This window comes from Oncorhynchus tshawytscha, linkage group LG05 (genome assembly GCF_018296145.1).
Source record: "Oncorhynchus tshawytscha isolate Ot180627B linkage group LG05, Otsh_v2.0, whole genome shotgun sequence".
Lineage (NCBI taxonomy): Eukaryota > Metazoa > Chordata > Actinopteri > Salmoniformes > Salmonidae > Oncorhynchus > Oncorhynchus tshawytscha.
This window is the reverse complement of record NC_056433.1, coordinates 13,271,241-13,292,928: the sequence shown is the minus strand read 5'-3', so window position 1 is coordinate 13,292,928 and position 21,688 is coordinate 13,271,241. Positions and strand designations below refer to the sequence as shown.

The 21,688-nt window shown below is 44.7% G+C and overlaps 1 protein-coding gene across 1 annotated transcript in view; it reads right to left on the bottom strand.

The window, feature by feature from the left end:
- Positions 1-21,688, bottom strand: part of ppp2r5a (protein phosphatase 2, regulatory subunit B', alpha isoform) — an 84,987-nt gene that overhangs the window by 26,818 nt on the left and 36,481 nt on the right. Inside the window, exon 2 of the mRNA XM_024419714.2 lies at positions 14,134-14,330. Within this exon, the coding sequence (XP_024275482.1) occupies positions 14,134-14,330 (197 nt within the window). The remainder of the gene's footprint in view (positions 1-14,133; positions 14,331-21,688) is intronic.

Sequence of the window (21,688 nt, the reverse complement as noted above, 5' to 3'; positions counted from 1 at the left end):
AATCAGCTCTAACTTTGGAAAAAATCCCACGATGAATGACAAAAGTTTAAAAAAAAGTGGGATATGAGAATGAAGCGGGTAAATTGGGCATCTACTGAGGGACACATTTTAGAACTTCCATGGCTATCAACAATGGAATTAGGGCTTCAGCAAGAAGTTCCTTCTCAAAGTGGATGCTGTCCCTACCATTACTGTGGCTTCTAAAGCATGTCAAACAGCCAGCAGCACCAGCAGAGACCGAGCATTATCATGGGCTTAAGAGAGCATGGAACTCAATCGGGTAGGTGAAAGAGCTAGGTTGGTATCTCTATGCTAACAGTAGCTAGCTATAACGAATTTAGCGCACATCTTCATCTAAATGACGCTGATAAAACGAACCAAATGTAAACATGTCTACCAGCTGTTGGTAGCTAACTGCTGATGCTGTCATACTATAGATAGGCTTGTACTATGGGAAAGAGTAGTTTTGTCCACGAAGGAGTTCACCGTTACTGTATAGGGCAAGTTTTTAAGGTGTTTGTGGGGGCTACTGCCGAGTGTGAGCTAAACTGAAATGCTTGATATGGCTAGCTATCCTCTTCCTCTGTTTATGAATGAATTTGTGGCTACTTCTTTCTAGCTAGCAAAATAAGTGAGCTTGATTTTGTTTGTGTACTGCCATTTGTCGATAACATGGATACGTTTATCACTGGTATGGGTTGGTAAATATCCTAAACCTAGCCAGCTAGACGACAAGCTAAAACCGGGGAGAGCGTTTTCTCAGTAAGCTGAGAATAAGTAGACATGCTAATGTATAATGTGGCTGCCTGGAGCAATGGTACATGCCAAATGTCAGGTAATGCAGGGCTGATCATCCTAGATAGAAATCCCATAAAATGACATCTGGATAAACAATTACTCTGTCTGACACACCCTTAAAATGTGATATATGCCTCAGGACTACCTGGCCTGATGACTCCTGACTGTCCCCAGTCCACCTGGGCATGCTGCTGCTCCAGTTTCAACTGTTCTGCCTGCGGCTTTGGAACCCTGACCTGTTCACCAGACGTGCTACCTTGTCCCGGACCTGCTGTTAAACGACTCTCTCGCTCTACCACACCTACTGTCTCGACATCTGAATGCTTGGCTATGAAAAGACAACTGACATTTACTCTTGAGGTACTGACCTGTTGCACCCTTGACAACCACTGTGATTATTATTTGACCCTACTGGTCATCTTGAAGAACAATCTAGCCTTAATGGCCATATACTCTTATAATCTCCACCTGGTACAGCCAGAAGAGGACTGGCCACCCATCAGAGCTTGGTTCCTCTCTAGGTTCCTGCCTTTCAAGGGTGTTTTTCTTAGCCACAGTGCTTCTACATCTGCATTGCTTACCGTTTGGGGGTTTTAGGCTGGGTTTCTGTATAGCACTTCGTGACATCTTCTGATGTAAAAAGGGCTTTATAAATACATTTGATTGATATATCAAGATCAATTGCAGTACCGTAGAGCCCTTACTGCTGCTCGATCATCCTATTTTTCTAACTTAATTGAGGAAAATAAGAACAATCCGAAATTCCTTTTTGATACTGTCGCAAAGCTAACTAAAAAGCAGCATTCCCCAAGAGAGGATGACTTTCACTTTAGCAGTGATACATTCATGAACTTCTTTGAGGAAAAGATTATGATTATTAGAAAGCAAATTACGGACTCCTCTTTAAATCTGCGTATTTCTTCAAAGCTCAGTTGTCCTGAGTCTGCACAACTCTCCCAGGATCTAGTATCAAGAGAGACGCTCAAGTGTTTTAGTACTATATCTCTTGACACAATGATGAAAATAATCATGGCCTCTAAACCTTCAAGCTGCATACTGGACCCTATTCCAACTAAACTACTGAAAGAGCTGCTTCCTGTGCTTGGCCCTCCTATGTTGAACATAATAAACGGCTCTCTATCCACCGGATGTGTACCAAACTCACTAAAAATGGCAGTAATAAAGCCTCTCTTGAAAAAGCCAAACCTTGACCCAGAAAATATAAAAAACTATAGGCCTATATCGAATCTTCCATTCCTCTCAAAAATTTTAGAAAAGGCTGTTGCGCAGCAACTTACTGCCTTCCTGAAGACAAACGAATACGAACGTATACGAAATGCTTCAGTCTGGTTTTAGACCCCATCATAGCACTAGACGGCACTTGTGAAGGTGGTAAATGACATTTTAATGGCATCAGACCGAGGCTCTGCATATTTCCTCGTGCTCCTAGACCTTAGTGCTGCTTTTGATACCATCGATCACCACATTCTTTTGGAGAGATTGGAAACCCAAATTGGTCTACACGGACAAGTTCTGGCCTGGTTTAGATCTTATCTGTCGGAAAGATATCAGTTTGTCTCTGTGAATGGTTTGTCCTCTGACAAATCAACTGTAAATTTCGGTGTTCCTCAAGGTTCTGTTTTGGGACCACTATTGTTTTCACTATATATTTTACCTCTTGGGGATGTTATTCGAAAACATAATGTTAACTTTCACTGCTATGCGGATGACACACAGCTGTACATTTCAATGAAACATGGTGAAGCCCCAAAATTGCCCTTGCTAGAAGCATGTGTTTCAGACATAAGGAAGTGGATGGCTGCAAACTTTCTACTTTTAAACTCGGACAAAACAGAGATGCTTGTTCTAGGTCCCAAGAAACAAAGAGATCTTCTGTTGAATCTGACAATTAATCTTAATGGTTGTACAGTCGTCTCAAATAAAACTGTGAAGGACCTCGGCGTTACTCTGGACCCTGATCTCTCTTTTGAAGAACATATCAAGACCATTTCAAGGACAGCTTTTTTCCATCTACGTAACATTGCAAAAATCAGAAACTTTCTGTCCAAAAATGATGCAGAAAAATTAATCCATGCTTTTGTCACTTCTAGGTTAGACTACTGCAATGCTCTACTTTCCGGCTACCCGGATAAAGCACTAAATAAACTTCAGTTAGTACTAAATACGGCTGCTCGAATTCTGACTAGAACCAAAAAATTTGATCATATTACTCCAGTGCTAGCCTCTCTACACTGGCTTCCTGTCAAAGCAAGGGCTGATTTCAAGGTTTTACTGCTAACCTACAAAGCATTACATGGGCTTGCTCCTACCTCTCTCTCTGATTTGGTCCTGCCGTACATACCTACACGTACGCTACGGTCACAAGACGCAGGCCTCCTAATTGTCCCTAGAATTTCTAAGCAAACAGCTGGAGGCAGGGCTTTCTCCTATAGAGCTCCATTTTTATGGAACGGTCTGCCTACCCATGTCAGAGACGCAAACTCGGTCTCAACCTTTAAGTCTTTACTGAAGACTCATCTCTTCAGTGGGTCATATGATTGAGTGTAGTCTGGCCCAGGAGTGGGAAGGTGAACGGAAAGGCTCTGGAGCAACGAACCGCCCTTGCTGTCTCTGCCTGGCCGGTTCCCCTCTTCCCACTGGGATTCTCTGCCTCTAACCCTATTGCAGGGGCTGAGTCACTGGCTTACTGGGGCTCTCTCTTGCCGTCCCTGGAAGGGGTGCGTCACCTGAGTGGGTTGATTCACTGTTGTGGTCATCCTGTCTGGGATGGCGCCCCCCCTTGGGTTGTGCCATGGCGGAGTTCTTTGTGGGCTATACTCAGCCTTGTCTCAGGATGGTAAGTTGGTGGTTGAAGATATCCCTCTAGTGGTGTGGGGGCTGTGCTTTGGCAAAGTGGGTGGGGTTATATCCTTCCTGTTTGGCCCTGTCTGGGGGTGTCCTCGGATGGGGCCACAGTGTCTCCTGACCCCTCCTGTCTCAGCCTCCAGTATTTATGCTGCAGTAGTTAATGTGTCGGGGGGCTAGGGTCAGTTTGTTATATCTGGAGTACCTCTCCTGTCCTATTCGGTGTCCTGTGTGAATCTAAGTGTGCGTTCTCTAATTCTCTCTCTCGGAGGAGGAGGACCTGAGCCCTAGGACCATGCCCCAGGACTACCTGACATGATGACTCCTTGCTGTCCCCAGTCCACCTGGCCGTGCTGCTGCTCCAGTTTCAACTGTTCTGCCTTATTATTATACGACCATGCTGGTCATTTATGAACATTTGAACATCTTGGCCATGTTCTGTTATAATCTCCACCCGGCACAGCCAGAAGAGGACTGGCCACCCCACATAGCCTGGTTCCTCTCTAGGTTTCTTCCTAGGTTTTGGCCTTTCTAGGGAGTTTTTCCTAGCCACCGTGCTTCTACACCTGCATTGCTTGCTGTTTGGGGTTTTAGGCTGGGTTTCTGTACAGCACTTTGAGATATCAGCTGATGTACGAAGGGCTATATAAATAAATTTGATTTGATTTGATCAATTAATAAATGCAATAAATATACTGCGTAAGAGAGGAAAGCAGTGGATGCCAGAGACAGTAGTTCAAGGTGGCATGGAGAAGAGACAGCTAGTTGTTTCCTGAATCCTGATGATCTAGTGCTGAACTGAAGGAGTGCTGGAAACTGACTGGGGGCGTTTGGGTCGTCCTTCCCTGTCTGGTCTGGCACCATGGCTAGCGGTGAGGGTTGAGACAAGGGCAAAAGGATGAGCGAGGTGATTAAGAGGTCTGGGTAATCTTTGGGTCTGACTGGAGCTGAAGGTGTGTGAGGGCTTTGGGAGCACTGCCTCTCTCTCAGGTTGCTCAGAGAATAGCGACTGTGTACAGTGCGCAACAAGGTTATATCCTAGCCCTTTCATTTCACATCTCGAAGAATGACAGCTGTTCCTATTCAAGATCTAAACTAAACAAAAAATGAAAACGCAACATGCAACAATTTCTAAGATTTTACTGAGTTACAGATCGTAAGGGAATCAGTCGATTGAAAAAAAGTAATTAAGCCCTATCCTATGGTTTACACATGACTGGGAATACAGATGTATATGTTGGTCACAGATACCTTAAAAAAAGGATAGGGGCGTGGATCAGAAAACTAGTCAGTATCTGTTGTGACCATTTGCCTCGTGCAGCGCAACACATCATCGCATAGAGATGATCAGGCTGTTGATTGTGGCCTGTGGAATGTTGTCTCACTCCTCAATGGCTGTGTGGTTCAATGGCTGTGTGAAGTTGCTGGATATTGGCGGGAACTGGAACACACTGTCGTACACGTCAATCCAGAGCATCCCAAATATGCTCAATGGGTGACATGTCTGGTGAGTATGCCATGGAAGAAATGGGACATTTTCATCTTTCAGGAATTGTGTGCAGATCCTCGCGACATGGGGCTGTGCATTATCATGCTGAAACATTAGGTGATGGCGGCGGATGAATAGCACGACAATGGGCCTCAGGATCTTGCCACGGTATACACGTTCCTTCAGATTGCTATTGATAAAATAAAATTGTGTTTGTTGTCCGTAGCTTATGCCTGCCCATACCATAACCCTCCGCCACCATGGGGCACTCTGTTCACATCAGCAAACTGCTCGCCCACAGAGTCTGCTATCTGCCTGGTAGTTGAAACTGGGATTAATCTGTGAAGAGCACACTTCTCCAGTGTGCCAGTGGCCATCGAAGGTGAGCATTTTCCACTGAAGTTGGTGACAACAGTCAAACTGCAATCAGGTCAAGACCCCGGTAAGGCTGACGAGCTTCCATAAGACGTACGGCCAAATTCTCTGAAATGACGTTGAAGGCAGGTTATGGTAGAGAAATGAACATTCAATTCTCTGGCAACTGCTCTGGTGGACAATCCTGCAGTCAGCTGGCCAATTGCACACTCCCTCAAAACTTGAGACATTGTGTTGTGTGACAAAACTGCACATTTTAGAGTGGCCTTTAATTGTGCCCAGCACAAGGGGCACCTGTGTATTGATCATTCTGTTTAATCTGCTTCTTGATATGCCACAGTTGTCATGTGGATGGATTATCAGTACGACCAAGAATATGTTTTTCGCGACGCAGATCCTGTGTTCTGCCTTACAACCAGGACAACGGAGTGGATTACATGCAGCGACCCAAAAAAACGACTCAGAAAAAGAGGGAAACGAAGCGGTCTTCTGGTCAGACTCCGGAGACGGGCACACCGTGCACCACTCCCTAGCATGCTTCTCGCCAATGTCCAGTCTCTTGACAACAAGGTTGATGAAATCCGAGCAAGGGTAGCATTCCAGAGGGACATCAGAGACTGTAACGTTCTATGCTTCACGGAAACATGGCTAACTGGAGAGACGCTATCCGAAGCGGTGCAGCCAGCGGGTTTCTCCACGCATCGCGCCGACAGAAACAAACATCTTTCTAGTAAGAAGAGGGGCGGGGGCGTATGCCTCATGGCCAACGTGACATGGTGTGATGAAAGAAACATACAGGAACTCAAATCCTTCTGTTCACCTGATTTAGAATTCCTCACAATCAAATGTAGACCGCATTATCTACCAAGAGAATTCTCTTCGATTATAATCACAGCCGTATATATCCCCCAAGCAGACACATCGATGGCTCTGAACGAACTTTATTTAACTCTCTGCAAACTGGAAACGATTTATCCGGAGGCTGCATTCATTGTAGCTGGGGATTTTAACAAGGCTAATCTGAAAACAAGACTCCCTAAATTTTATCAGCATATCGATTGCGCAACCAGGGGTGGAAAGACCCTGGATCATTGTTACTCTAACTTCCGCGACGCATATAAGGCCCTGCCCCGCCCCCCTTTCGGAAAAGCTGACCACAACTCCATTTTGTTGATCCCTGCCTACAGACAGAAACTAAAACAAGAGGCTCCCACGCTGAGGTCTGTCCAACGCTGGTCCGACCAAGCTGACTCCACACTCCAAGACTGCTTCCATCACGTGGACTGGGAGATGTTTCGTATTGCGTCAGACAACAACATTGAGGAATACGCTGATTCGGTGTGCGAGTTCATTAGAACGTGCGTTGAAGATGTCGTTCCCATAGCAACGATTAAAACATTCCCTAACCAGAAACCGTGGATTGATGGCAGCATTCGTGTGAAACTGAAAGCGCGAACCACTGCTTTGAATCAGGGCAAGGTGTCTGGTAACATGACTGAATACAAACAGTGCAGCTATTCCCTCCGCAAGGCTATCAAACAAGCTAAGCGCCAGTACAGAGACAAAGTAGAATCTCAATTCAACGGCTCAGACACAAGAGGCATGTGGCAGGGTCTCCAGTCAATCACGGACTACAGGAAGAAACCCAGCCCAGTCACGGACCAGGATGTCTTGCTCCCAGGCAGACTAAATAACTTTTTTGCCCGCTTTGAGGACAATACAGTGCCACTGACAAGGCCTGCAACGAAAACATGCGGTCTCTCCTTCACTGCAGCCGAAGTGAGTAAGACATTTAAACGTGTTAACCCTCGCAAGGCTGCAGGCCCAGACGGCATCCCCAGCCGCACCCTCAGAGCATGCGCAGACCAGCTGGCCGGTGTGTTTACGGACATATTCAATCAATCCCTATACCAGTCTGCTGTTCCCACATGCTTCAAGAGGGCCACCATTGTTCCTGTTCCCAAGAAAGCTAGGTAACTGAGCTAAACGACTACCGCCCCGTAGCACTCACATCCGTCATCATGAAGTGCTTTGAGAGACTAGTCAAGGACCATATCACCTCCACCCTACCTGACACCCTAGACCCACTCCAATTTGCTTACCGCCCAAATAGGTCCACAGACGATGCAATCTCAACCACACTGCACACTGCCCTAACCCATCTGGACAAGAGGAATACCTATGTGAGAATGCTGTTCATCGACTACAGCTCGGCATTCAACACCATAGTACCCTCCAAGCTCGTCATCAAGCTCGAGACCCTGGGTCTCGACCCCGCCCTGTGCAACTGGGTACTGGACTTCCTGACGGGCCGCCCCCAGGTGGTGAGGGTAGGCAACAACATCTCCTCCCCGCTGATCCTCAACACTGGGGCCCCACAAGGGTGCGTTCTGAGCCCTCTCCTGTACTCCCTGTTCACCCACGACTGCGTGGACACGCACGCCTCCAACTCAATCATCAAGTTTGCGGACGACACAACAGTGGTAGGCTTGATTACCAACAACGACGAGACGGCCTACAGGGAGGAGGTGAGGGCTGTCGGAGTGTGGTGTCAGGAAAATAACCTCACACTCAATGTCAACAAAACTAAGGAGATGATTGTGGACTTCAGGAAACAGCAGAGGGAACACCCCCCAATACACATCGATGGAACAGTAGTGGAGGGTAGCAAGTTTTAAGTTCCTCGGCATACACATCACAGACAAACTGAATTGGTCCACTCACACAGACAGCATCGTGAGGAAGGCGCAGCAGCGCCTCTTCAACCTCAGGAGGCTGAAGAAATTCGGCTTGTCACCAAAAGCACTCACAAACTTCTACAGATGCACAATCGAGAGCATCCTGGCGGGCGGTATCACCGCCTGGTATGGCAACTGCACCGCCCTCAACCGTAAGGCTCTCCAGAGGGTAGTGAGGTCTGCACAACGCATCATACCGGGGGCAAACTACCTGCCCTCCAGGACACCTACACCACCCGATGCTACAGGAAGGCCATAAAGATCATCAAGGACATCAACCACCCGAGCCACTGCCTGTTCACCCCGCTGTCATCCAGAAGGCGAGGTCAGTACAGGTGCATCAAAGCTGGGACCGAGAGACTGAAAAACAGCTTCTATCTCAAGGCCATCAGACTGTTAAACAGCCACCACTAACATTGAGTGGCTACTGCCAACACACTGTCAATGACACTGACTCAACTCCAGCCACTTTAATAATGGGAATTGATGGGAAATGATGTAAATATATCACTAGCCACTTTAAACAATGCTACCTTATAATGTTACTTACCCTACATTATTCATCTCATATGCATACGTAGATACTGTACTCTATATCATCGACTGCATCCTTATGTAATACATGTATCACTAGCCACTTTAACTATGCCACTTGGTTTACATACTCATCTCATATGTATATACTGTACTCGATATCACCTACTGTATCTTGCCTATGCTGCTCTGTACCATCACTCATTCATATATCCTTATGTACATATTTTTTATCCCCTTATACACAGTGTAAGACAGTAGTTTTTTGGAATTGTTAGTTAGATTACTTGTTCGTTATTACTGCATTGTCGGAACTAGAAGCACAAGCATTTCGCTACACTCGCATTAACATCTGCTAACCATGTGTATGTGACAAATAAAATTTGATTTGATTTATCTTGGTGAAGGAGAAATGCTCACTAATAGTGATGTAAACAAATTTGTGCACAACATTGTATAGAAATAAGCTTTTTGTGAGCATGGAAAGTTGTTTTGATAACCAAGCCATGAGCAAAATCAGTCCTTTTTCTAAATGTATATTTGTTTATTATTTTGTATTTGACCCACTTTTTATCCCCAATTTCAGTCTTGTCTCATCGCTGCAACTCCCCAAGAGAGAAGAAAAGGTGGAGTCATTTGTCCTCCAAAACATGACCTGTCTAACTGCGCTCCTTAGCACCCGCCAGTTTTTTAATTTATTTTTTTATTTCACCTTTATTTAACCAGGTAGGTTAGTTGAGAACAAGTTCTCATTTGCAACTGCGACCTGGCCAAGATAAAGCATAGCAGTGTAAACAGACAACAGAGTTACACATGGAGTAAACAATTAACAAGTCAATAACACAGTAGAAAAAAAAGGGAGTCTATATACATTGTGTGCAAAAGGCATGAGGAGGTAGGCGCAATAATTACAGTTTTGCAGATTAACACTGGAGTGATAAATGATCAGATGGTCATGTACAGGTAGAGATATTGGTGTGCAAAAGAGCAGAAAAGTAAATAAATAAAAACAGTATGGGGATGAGGTAGGTAAAAATGGGTGGGCTATTTACCGATAGACTAAGTACAGCTGCAGCGATCGGTTAGCTGCTCAGATAGCAGATGTTTGAAGTTAGTGAGGGAGATAAGTCTCCAACTTCAGCGATTTTTGCAATTCGTTCCAGTCACAGGCAGCAGAGAACTGGAACGAAAGGCGGCCAAATGAGGTGTTGGCTTTAGGGATGATCAGTGAGATACACCTGCTGGAGCGCGTGCTACGGGTGGGTGTTGCCATCGTGACCAGTGAACTGAGATAAGGCAGAGCTTTACCTAGCATGGACTTGTAGATGACCTGGAGCCAGTGGGTCTGGCGACGAATATGTAGCGAGGGCCAGCCGACTAGAGCATACAGGTCGCAGCGGTGGGTGGTATAAGGTGCTTTAGTGACAAAACGGATGGCACTGTGATAAACTGCATCCAGTTTGCTGAGTAGAGTGTTGGAAGCAATTTTGTAGATGACATCGCCGAAGTCGAGGATCGGTAGGATAGTCAGTTTTACTAGGGTAAGTTTGGCGGCGTGAGTGAAGGAGGCTTTGTTGCGGAATAGAAAGCCGACTCTTGATTTGATTTTCGATTGGAGATGTTTGATATGAGTCTGGAAGGAGAGTTTACAGTCTAGCCAGACACCTAGGTACTTATAGATGTCCACATATTCAGGTCGGAACCATCCAGGGTGGTGATGCTAGTCAGGCGTGCGTGTGCAGGCAGCGAACGGTTGAAAAGCATGCATTTGGTTTTACTGCCGTTTAAGAGCAGTTGGAGGCCACGGAAGGAGTGTTGTATGGCATTGAAGCTCGTTTGGAGGTTAGATAGCACAGTGTCCAAGGACGGGCCGGAAGTATATAGAATGGTGTCGTCTGCGTAGAGGTGGATCAGGGAATCGCCCGCAGCAAGAGCAACATCATTGATATATACAGAGAAAAGAGTCCGAGAATTGAACCCTGTGGCACCCCCATAGAGACTGCCAGAGGACCGGACAGCATGCCCTCCGATTTGACACACTGAACTCTGTCTGCAAAGTAATTGGTGAACCAGGCAATGCAGTCATCAGAAAAACCGAGGTTACTGAGTCTGCCGATAAGAATATGGTGATTGACAGAGTCGAAAGCCTTGGCAAGGTCGATGAAGACGGCTGCACAGTACTGTCTTTTATCGATGGCGGTTATGATATCGTTTAGTACCTTGAGCGTGGCTGAGGTGCACCCGTGACCGGCTCGGAAACCAGATTGCATAGCAGAGAAGGTACGGTGGGATTCGAGATGGTCAGTGACCGGTTTGTTGACTTGGCTTTCGAAGACCTTAGATAGGCAGGGCAGGATGGATATAGGTCTGTAGCAGTTTGGGTCCAGGGTGTCTCCCCCTTTGAAGAGGGGGATGACTGCGGCAGCTTTCCAATCCTTGGGGGATCTCAGACGATATGAAAGAGAGGTTGAACACGCTGGTAATAGGGGTTGCGACAATGGCGGCGGATAGTTTCAGAAATAGAGGGTCCAGATTGTCAAGCCCAGCTGATTTGTACGGGTCCAGGTTTTGCAGCTCTTTCAGAACATCTGCCATCTGGATTTGGGTAAAGGAGAACCTGGAGAGGCTTTGGCGAGTAGCTGCGGCGGGGGCGGAGCTGTTGGCCGAGGTTGGAGTAGCCAGGCGGAAGGCATGGCCAGCCGTTGAGAAATGCTTGTTGAAGTTTTCGATAATCATGGATTTATCGGTGGTGACCGTGTTACCTAGCCTCAGTGCAGTGGGCAGCTGGGAGGAGGTGCTCTTGTTCTCCATGGACTTCACAGTGTCCCAGAACTTTTTGGAGTTGGAGCTACAGGATGCAAATTTCTGCCTGAAGAAGCTGGCCTTAGCTTTCCTGACTGACTGCGTGTATTGGTTCCTGACTTCCCTGAACAGTTGCATATCGCGGGGACTATTCGATGCTATTGCAGTCCGCCACAGGATGTTTTTGTGCTGGTCGGGGGCAGTCAGGTCTGGAGTGACCAAGGGCTATATCTGTTCTTAGTTCTGCATTTTTTGAACAGAGCATGCTTATCTAAAATGGTGAGGAAGTTACTTTTAAAGAATGACCAGGCATCCTCAACTGACAGGATGAGGTCAATGTCCTTCCAGGATACCCGGGTCAGGTCGATTAGAAAGGCCTGCTCACAGAAGTGTTTTAGGGAGCGTTTGACAGTGATGAGGGTGGTCGTTTGACTGCGGCTCCGTAGCGGATACAGGCAATGAGGCAGTGATCGCTGAGATCCTGGTTGAAGACAGCGGAGGTGTATTTGGAGGGCCAGTTGGTCAGGATGACGTCTATGAGGGTGCCCTTGTTTACAGATTTAAGGTTGTACCTGGTGGGTTCCTTGATGATTTGTGTGAGATTGAGGGCATCTAGCTTAGATTGTAGGACTGCCGGGGTGTTAAGCATATCCCAGTTTAGGTCACCTAACAGAACAAACTCTGAAGCTAGATGGGGGGCGATCAATTCACAAATGGTGTCCAGGGCACAGCTGGGAGCTGAGGGGGTCGGTAGCAGGCGGCAACAGTGAGAGACTTATTTCTGGAGAGAGTAATTTTCAAAATTAGTAGTTCGAACTGTTTGGGTATGGACCTGGAAAGTATGACATTACTTTGCAGGCTATCTCTGCAGTAGACTGCAACTCCTCCCCCTTTGGCAGTTCTATCTTGACGGAAAATGTTATAGTTCGGTATGGAAATCTCCGAATTTTTGGTGGCCTTCCTGAGCCAGGATTCAGACACGGCAAGGCCATCAGGGTTAGCAGAGTGTGCTAAAGCAGTGAGTAAAACAAACTTAGGGAGGAGGCTTCTGATGTTGACATGCATGAAAGCAAGGCTTTTTCGATCACAGAAGTCAACAAATGAGGGTGCCTGGGGACATGCAGGGCCTGGGTTTACCTCCACATCACCCGCGGAACAGAGGAGTAGTAGTATGAGGGTGCGGCTAAAGGCTATCAAAACTGGTCGCCTAGAGCGTTGGGGACAAAGAATAAAAGGAGCAGATTTCTGGGCATGGTAGAATATATTCAGGGCATAATGCGCAGACAGGGGTATGGTGGGGTGCGGGTACAGCGGAGGTAAGCCCAGGCACTGGGTGATGATGAGAGAGGTTGTATCTCTGGACATGCTGGTTGTAATGGGTGAGGTCACCGCATGTGTGGGAGGTGGGACAAAGGAGGTATCAGGGGTATGAAGAGTGGAACTAGGGGCTCCATTGTAAACTAAAACAATGATAACTAACCTGAACAACAGTATACAAGGCATATTGACATTTGAGAGACATACAGCAAGGCATACAGTAATCACAGGTGTTGAATTGGGAGAGCTAGCTAAAACAGTAGCTAAAACAGTAGGTGAGACAACAACAGCTAATCAGCTAGCACAACAACAGCAGGTAAAATGGCGTTGACTAGGCAGGGAGGGTCGGATTAACTACACACAGAGCCTGAGTTTAACCCGGAAGCCAGCCGCGGAGGAGGAAACACTGTTCAACTGGCGACTGGGGTCAGCGTGCAGGCACCCGGCCCACCACAGGGAGTCGCTATGGGTGCGTTGAGCCAAGTAAAGCCCCCCCCGGCCAAACCCTCTCATAACCCGGATGACACTGGGCCAATTATGCGCCGTCCTATGGGACTCCCTTCCACGGACGGTTGTGGGAATGAACCCGGGTCTGTAGCAACACCTCACAGCAATGCAGTGCCTTAGACCTCTGCGCCACTCGTGAGGCCCCAGTACTTTTTCTTCTTTGTTCAAACCCTGATTACAATTTAAGTTCATGTTTTAAAATGACCACTTTCGCTCCTTTGTAGAAGCATTCTATCCAGGATAAAGATTCAAATCAAAATGTATTGTTGCATACACATGTTTAGCAGAGGTTATTGCGGGTGTAGTGGAATGCTTGTGTTCCTAGCTCCAACAGTGTAGTAATATCTAACAATACACAACAGGCAAATCTAAAAAGTAAAATAATGGAAATAAGAAATGTAGAAATATTAGGACAAACCATGTCGGAGTCCGGAGTAGAAAATTTCCCAATGTTGCTTGATGAAACTTCTATGTTAGGGACAGGGTGCTTAATTGTTTCACCGTGACAAAACAAAATAGTTTTCTAGTATACCATTTTCACACTATTGTACTAACACAAACTGTTCTGTGCTGGTCTGGATATTTTCTTCACATTGTCCATTTCAGCAACTATGGAGGATGCGTAAATAGGCTAGCACCGTACAGCTATTCTCAGCTCGGTTTTACTCAGTAGCGTGAAAAGGCTGTTAGTGTAAGGTGCCCACTCACCATATTTGAGATCTCCGGATAGGCTGCCTCTACCAGGACGCCCCTGTTGGTGGAGACGTAGTCCACCAGCTCGTTGAGCGTGGCCCGCTTGATCTCCTTGCTCTTCAGGTCGGTGACAGAGTCCATGAAGTCAAACAGCATGCAGCACTGCTGGAGCTTCTGGGTGAACAGCTCCTGCTGCTCTGTGGAGGGTGCATCTGGAACCAGAGATGACATGGAAACAACTTTTAGTCTACATTGTCATTTAGCCTTAAGACTCCTAAATGGGGCGACTGTACAACCATTGCACGGTATCGATGTCAACTAAAGCTTGCCTGGTTTGTAGCCTAAACAATATTACCCACAAACTGCAGGTAACTGTTGCCAAGGCAGCCCAACTGAATGTAACTTAGGAAAAGACCCGTCACGACAAGAAAAGTACAAAACTTAATGAAAATTCATGGGCAGATTGGATGTCAATACTGACTGAAACAGAGCCAAACTATACAGTATACAGAGGCCTCAATTCACATCCTCAGTGCAAGGCCAAAACAGACATTTGCTGAATGACAAGTTTACAGGTACTTGGCTTATGTGTATAGACACAGAACAGAACACTGATACAATGGGTGCAGTTGAGAGTAATCCTAATGGAACATTTTAGTAGGTTTTTAGTAAACACTCCATACAACGCATACTGTACCTCGAATCGTAATAGGCCAAATGCTTACACAGCCTGTGAAAACAGATGTGAGGACTATAATTTACATTAAACACAGGCAAGGATCCAAATACGATTTTAAAAATCATAATTTCAAATCTAATTTTATTTGTCACATGCGCTGAATACAACAGGTGTAGGTAGACATTACAGTGAAATGCTTACTTTACAAGCCCTTAACCTTGGCAGTTGGAGGTAGTCAGTGTTGTTCCAATCAACGGGCATTTGACATAAAACTCAATAGAGCCAGCCCAGTCACTCTAGCTTTTATCATAAAGCCATTTATGGATTAGACGGTGAGTGTAAAAAGGGTTATTAGAACTGTCAAACCTGATCCCTGCCAGGCTACAAACAGCACTTATTGCAGCCACCCAGAAACGACGTGACAGAACAGTATAGTACAGCACAGTGTTGGGCTAGCCTAGCCTAGCAGTAGGGTTATGGCTCTTAACTGATACGGGTATCAGGATGAAGAAGCCTTGAAAAATAATGATAGGCATAGTACCAGAGACACTTTTCAGGAGATGGGAAACTCGTATTAATGCCCATTGTGTACATTGCCCATACGTCGTCAATGAGCCATGCGGAGGATTCCCGGCGATTCTGGGACAAGGACAGCTCTCCTTCAAGGAGTGGAACGAAGTCAATTGTGCACTAGCTCAAAAACCCAACATTAGCATGCATTTAGTGAACAAGAAGTACAAAATTAGAAATATTTTCTGAGGTGAGATAATTAACTTGTTCTCTGTAATATTGTAGAGCTTTGGAATAGTGACACTTAAATTTGTGAAGGGATTGCATGATGATTAGTTTAGCAACTGTGTAACGCAGCATGTGAACGCGATTGGTCGACAGTGTGTTATACATTTAGCATTCATTGCCAAATGGGATTCCTATCTCATTCTTTCCTTAATATCTCTGGTAGTACCATCTCCGACTAACTGACCACCATTCAAAAATCAGGGCTACCTAAAGCTCCAACTCTCTCCTGGACACATACAGTATTTCGACTCAGGGAAGAATGTGTGGTTGTTCTATGCTGTAATACAGTAATGAATAGTGACTAGAGCCCAAGTTAATCTTGTTTTTTGTCCGATACAGATTTCTTTGGGGACAAAACTTGCAGATACCGATATATCTGTGATATACTGTTTTACAGCGGGGAAATTAAAGTGTAATTTTTCCAGTGAATTTTCAGAATTTGCCATTCAAGAGAGAAATTGTTCAATAACTATGCTTCAAATGTTGATTTAATACATTGTGACAATGACATCATGAGAATGTCCGCAAGTGTTCAGATAAGCATGAGATATGTTTTTTCATCCTATTTATTACACATTGGTTGAATTATCATGCCATACCGATATAGCGGTAAAAAGGCCAATATCGGCCTATAATAAAATCGGTGAATCGATATATTGGTCGGACTCTAATAGAGAGTGCCATGTTGACAACATCCTAACTCACTTAGAGGCCTCAGTTAGTGACGGGTTTGCTGAACCACATAATGTGCAGTATGTTTGGTCAGAGAGCACTCAAACGTTGTTGTGGATGATGGGCTCGAGAACAGAGCGAGAGGAAGAGAGGCATTGCTGAACAGGATATGCTTGTCATAATGGAAACTGCCTTTCGTCTGGAAGGTCTTTCCTTTTCCCAACCATTAAGCAACATTTTTTATTTTTTCCCTTTCTTTCAGATGGCCACTAAGCTACTGTATCATTACATTTTCCTTACATGTAGAAATGTTATTGTATCAAAACTGACAAAGTAAAATCCCTTCACTGTGGCAACTGACCACGGGATATTTTATGACCTATAATTCCCTATCACGTGAGCTCAAAGAACACTCAAACTCAAATCAAAAAGTTTATTGGTCGCATACAGTTTTGCAGATGTTATCGCAGGTGCAGTGAAATGCTATCTCTAGTAGATCATGCCCTCCTGAATTACTGGCACCCGAGGTAAATATGAACAAAAAAGATGCCAAGACAACAGGTCTGAGTCGTCTCCTACACATGTTTGATGAGGTGGAAGAAGACCAGGGATTTGAGACCATTCCTCCATACATCAACACTCCAGAACCTTCAGTCCTTGGTCCTCTCACTTTTGGACTCTCCTATTCAGCTCACCGCATAGGTTTTCAAATGGTGTTTCGGTCAGGGGACTGGGACGGCCATTGCGAAACGTCTATGGTCAGCGAACCATTTGTGTAGATTTGGAGGTATGCTTTGGATCGTTGTCCTGCAGGAAGATCCAACAAAGACCCAGTTTTAGCCTACTGGCAGAGGCCGACAGGTTTTGACCTAAAATCTCCTGGTACTTGGGAGTCCATGATGCCATGTATCCTAACAAGGGTCCCAGGGCCTTTGGATGTATAACAGGCTCACAACATCACAGATCCACCACCATACTTCATTCTCAGTGGGAATTAGGATCTTTCCTGCATGACCATGCTTCTTTTTTTTTACACCAAACCCAACTCGTGTTTGTTTAAAAAAAGACATTTTAGTCTCATCAGACCATAGAACCTGGTTCCAATCAAAGTTCCAATGACATTTAGCAAACTCCAGGCGCTCATGTTTGTGGTTTGGTGATAGCAGAAGCTTTCTTCTGGCAACCCTTTCAAATAACTTGGTCATGGCACCTAATTGTAGTTTTGGAGACTTGGTGACCCCAAGATGTAACCTACTTCTGCAATTCTCCTACTGTGATCCTTGGAGATTTTTTTTGCCACTTAAACCATCCTTCTCGCTGTCCGTGGGGGCAAAAATACACTTACGTCCTCTTCCAGGCAGGTTCATTACAGGTCCAGTTTTACATTTCTTAATTACTGCCCTAATAGTGGAGATGGGTATTTTCAGGCGTGTAGCTACCTTTTTAACAGCCATTGCCTGATTTGTGAAGGTCAGCAACCTTTTGTCTCATTTCATTTGTATGTTCTCTATCCTTTCCCATGTTGAAGGATGACAAAGAGAGTTTAGCCTGTGTGTACCACCTCATATTTATACCCCAGTGAAACAGGAAGTCATGGAGTTCCCAAAGACTCAGATGAACTTTAAAATTAACAAATCATAAAATCGGAATATACATCAATTTGATTTTGTTCATAAGAACAAAGGTTAGATTCATATGATATGTTGAGTAAGATCAAGCTGACAAACAATGATTACAGTTTTTCACAGCCTTTTTTGTATTTACCTGGGGTGCCAATAATTCAGGAGGACACTGTAGAAACAAGTGGGTTGGCATTTGACTTTTACCAGCACAGGTTAGGCAACAAAGTCAATAAAGCAATCTCAGGCACTAATGAAGCAAAAAATAATACATCTAGGCCTATAGCTGCTCTCTTATGACAAAAACAGGAGAGTGTTTTAGCTCAAACAAGCAGTGTTTACCTGTTTACTGTTCTATTGTCATTTTAATAAAGGCATTTTTTTTTTTTAAATGCCAGATGTTTCACGAGGCCTGAAAACTAAGAAAGGCACATAACTAGGGTCCTGAGTTTTGTGCAGTCAAGTGACATGCCTGGATTTGGACTTGTATGCAGAAAGTAAGCAGCATAGTTGGTAAATTTCCGCAACAACTAAGAGTGTTGAAGTGTGAGGCTCAACTTCTCCGCTGTTTTGGCTACCACACTGCACAGATATAGTGGGACTGCGTGAGAGCAAAGTTCTTGCATCTCAATATCTGCTCGTGGCAACGTCATTTCACTGAGTCTACCTTTAAAGCTTTTTCGTCAAACTGTCTCCTTTTGTTTTTATGTCAGATGGTCCAGCACCATCCTCAGACAATTGCTTTCATTTTTGATGTAATTCTTATTTCTGGATAAGGCTCAAAACACAGGATAAAATCTTGCTATGTCACATGATTGCACAAAACACAGGTCCTTAGCCATAACATGTACCTGTGTGAAAGGCCTTGCCAACTCCACTATGCCAACGGCTCATTAAACATTAACTATGCTGGCTGCGGTGATGCACAAGATCTACAGGGCAATTTCCTTTAATTTCTGATGCTCACACGGGAGACATGACATCTTTAATCCTCCTGTTCACAGGGGAAAGTCTTGCTTTCTTGACTTTGACACTTCCTGAGCTTTCACTAAAATCACAGAAAAAAACAAAGGCTGGGCTATTTACGTATTTAAGACAGCCTATGTCGCAACGTTCTCCAGATTAACACTATTTTTCTTCCAAATTGAACAAGCATTAGGTCAGGGATCAGTGGTTCCGTTTTATAGTCCCGTACCCCTTCAAACACTCAACCTCCAGCTGTGTACCCCCTTTAGGCACCAGGGTCAGCGCACTCTCAAATGTTGTTTTTTGCCATCATTGTAAACCTGCCACAGGCACACACACTATACAATACATTTATTAAACATAAGAATGGAGTGTGAGTTTGTCACTTCCCACGAGTCGGGTTGTGACAAAGAGCTCTTATAAGACCAGGGCTCAAATATTAATTCAATAATTTTGCTCTATATTCAGCCAACACAACTTTATTTGATCATCGAAAATTGGGAATAACTCGCTTGAAAGGATGCTCATAACTCTGCAATTTTCCATACACAGTCTGTACCTGTATTTAGTGTTCATGCTAGTGAGGGCCGAGAATCCACTCTCACATAGGTACGTGGTTGCAAAGGGCACCAATGTCTTAACAGCGCAATTTGCCAAGGCAAGAAACTCTGCGTGCAGCCCTATCCAGAAATCTGTCAGTGGCTTCTGATTAAATTAAATTCACACAGAACTGCTTGTTGCAATTTCGATGAGGCTCTCTTGTTCAGTGGACTGGAGGCAGGGCATGAAAGGGATAACGAATCCAGTTATTTATCATCCGTTTCAGGGAAAGTTGCGCACCCAACTCACTCAGGTGCTTCGCTATATCACATTTGACATGGTCCGTACGCTTGAGTTCATTTGCACACCAAAAAAAAAAATCATACAATGCTGGAAAGACCTGTGTGTTGTCCTTGTTAATGCAGACAGAACTTCTTAACTTCTTTAGGACTGGGGGGCAGTATTGAGTAGCTTGGATAAAAAGGTGCCCAGAGTAAACTGCCTGCTACTCAGGCCTAAAAGCTAGAATATGCGTATAGTAAGTAGATTTCGATAGAAAACACTGACGTTTCTAAAACTATTTGAATGATGTCTGAGTATAACAGAACTCATGGCATGCAAAAACCTGAGAAAAAAATCCAACCCAGAAGTGGGAAATCTGAGGTTTGTCATTTTTCAAGTCATTGCCTATCGAATATACAGTGTCTATGGGGTCATATTGCACTTCCTAATGCTTCCACTAGATGTCAACTGTCTTTAGAACCTTGTTTGAAGCTTCTACTATGAAGGAGGAGGGAATGAGAGCTGTTTCAACCAGGTGTCTGGCAGAGTGCCATGAGCTCAGTCTCTCGCGCTCCCGTGAGAGTTAGCGGCGTTCCATTGCATTTCTGAAGACAAAGGAACTCTCCGGTTGGAACATTATTGAAGATTTTTGTTAACATCCTAAAGATTGATTCTATACATCGTTTGACATGTTTCTACGAACTGTAACGGAACCTTTTGACTTTGTCTGGACCTAGTGCTCGCGCCTCATGAATTTGGATTACTGGGCTAAACGCACAAACAAAAAGCAGGTATTTGGACATAAATTATGGACTTTATCGATCAAAACAAACATTTATTGTGGAACTGGGATTCCTGGGAGTGCATTCTGATGAAGATCAAAAGGTAAGTGAATATTTATAATGCTATTTCTGACTTCTGTTGACTCCACAACATGGCAGATATCTGTATGGCTTGTTTCTGTGTCTGAGCGCTGTACTCAGATTATTGCATGGTGTGCTTTTTCTGTGAAGTTTAAAAAAAATCTGACACAGCGGTTGCATTATGGAGAAGTGGATCTAAAATTCCATGCATAACACTTGTGTCTTTTAGCAATGTTTATTATGAGTATTTCTGTAAATTGATGTGGCTCTCTGCAAAAATCACCAGATGTTTTGGAACAACTGAACATAACGCGCCAATGTAAACTGAGATTTTTGGATATAAATATGAACTTTATCGAACAAAACATACATGTATTGTGTAACATGAAGTCCTATGAGTGTCATCTGATGAAGATCAAAGGTTAGTGATTAATTTTCTCTCTATTTCTGCTTTTTGTTACTCTCTCTCTTTGGCTGGAAAATGGCTGTGTTTTTCTGCGATGAGGTGCTGACCTAACAATTTGGCCCCAATTTTGTCCCGCACATTGAATATAGTTGCAGAGAGTCCCTGTAATACTAGATTCAGATCATTCAGGCGAAGAAAAAAAACATCACCCAGATAGGCCAGTCGTGTGAGAAACTTGTCGTCATGCAAGCGGTCAGACAAGTGAAAATCATGGTCAATAAAGAAAACTTTAAGCTCGTCTCCCAATTTAAAAAAAAAACGTGTCAATACTTTGCCCCTTGATAATCAGCGCACTTCTGTATGTTGTAAAAGCGTTACATGGTCACTACCTATATCATTGCATAGCGCAGAAAATACGAGAGTTCAGGGGCCTTGCTTTAACAAAGTTAGCCATTTTCACTGTCGTGTCCAAAACGTCTTTCAAACTGTCAGGCATTCCCTTGGCAGCAAGAGCCTCTCGGTGGATGCTGCAGTGTACCCAAGTGGCGTCGGGAGCAACTGCTTGCACCCATGTCACCACTCCACTATGTCTCCCTGTCATGGCTTTCGCGCCATCAGTACAAATACCAACACATCTTGACCACCAAAGTCCATTTGATGTCACAAAGCTGTCCAGTACTTTAAAATATCCTCTCCTGTTGTCCTGGTTTCCAGAAGAGGATGTCTTCCTTGATTGACCCCCCCA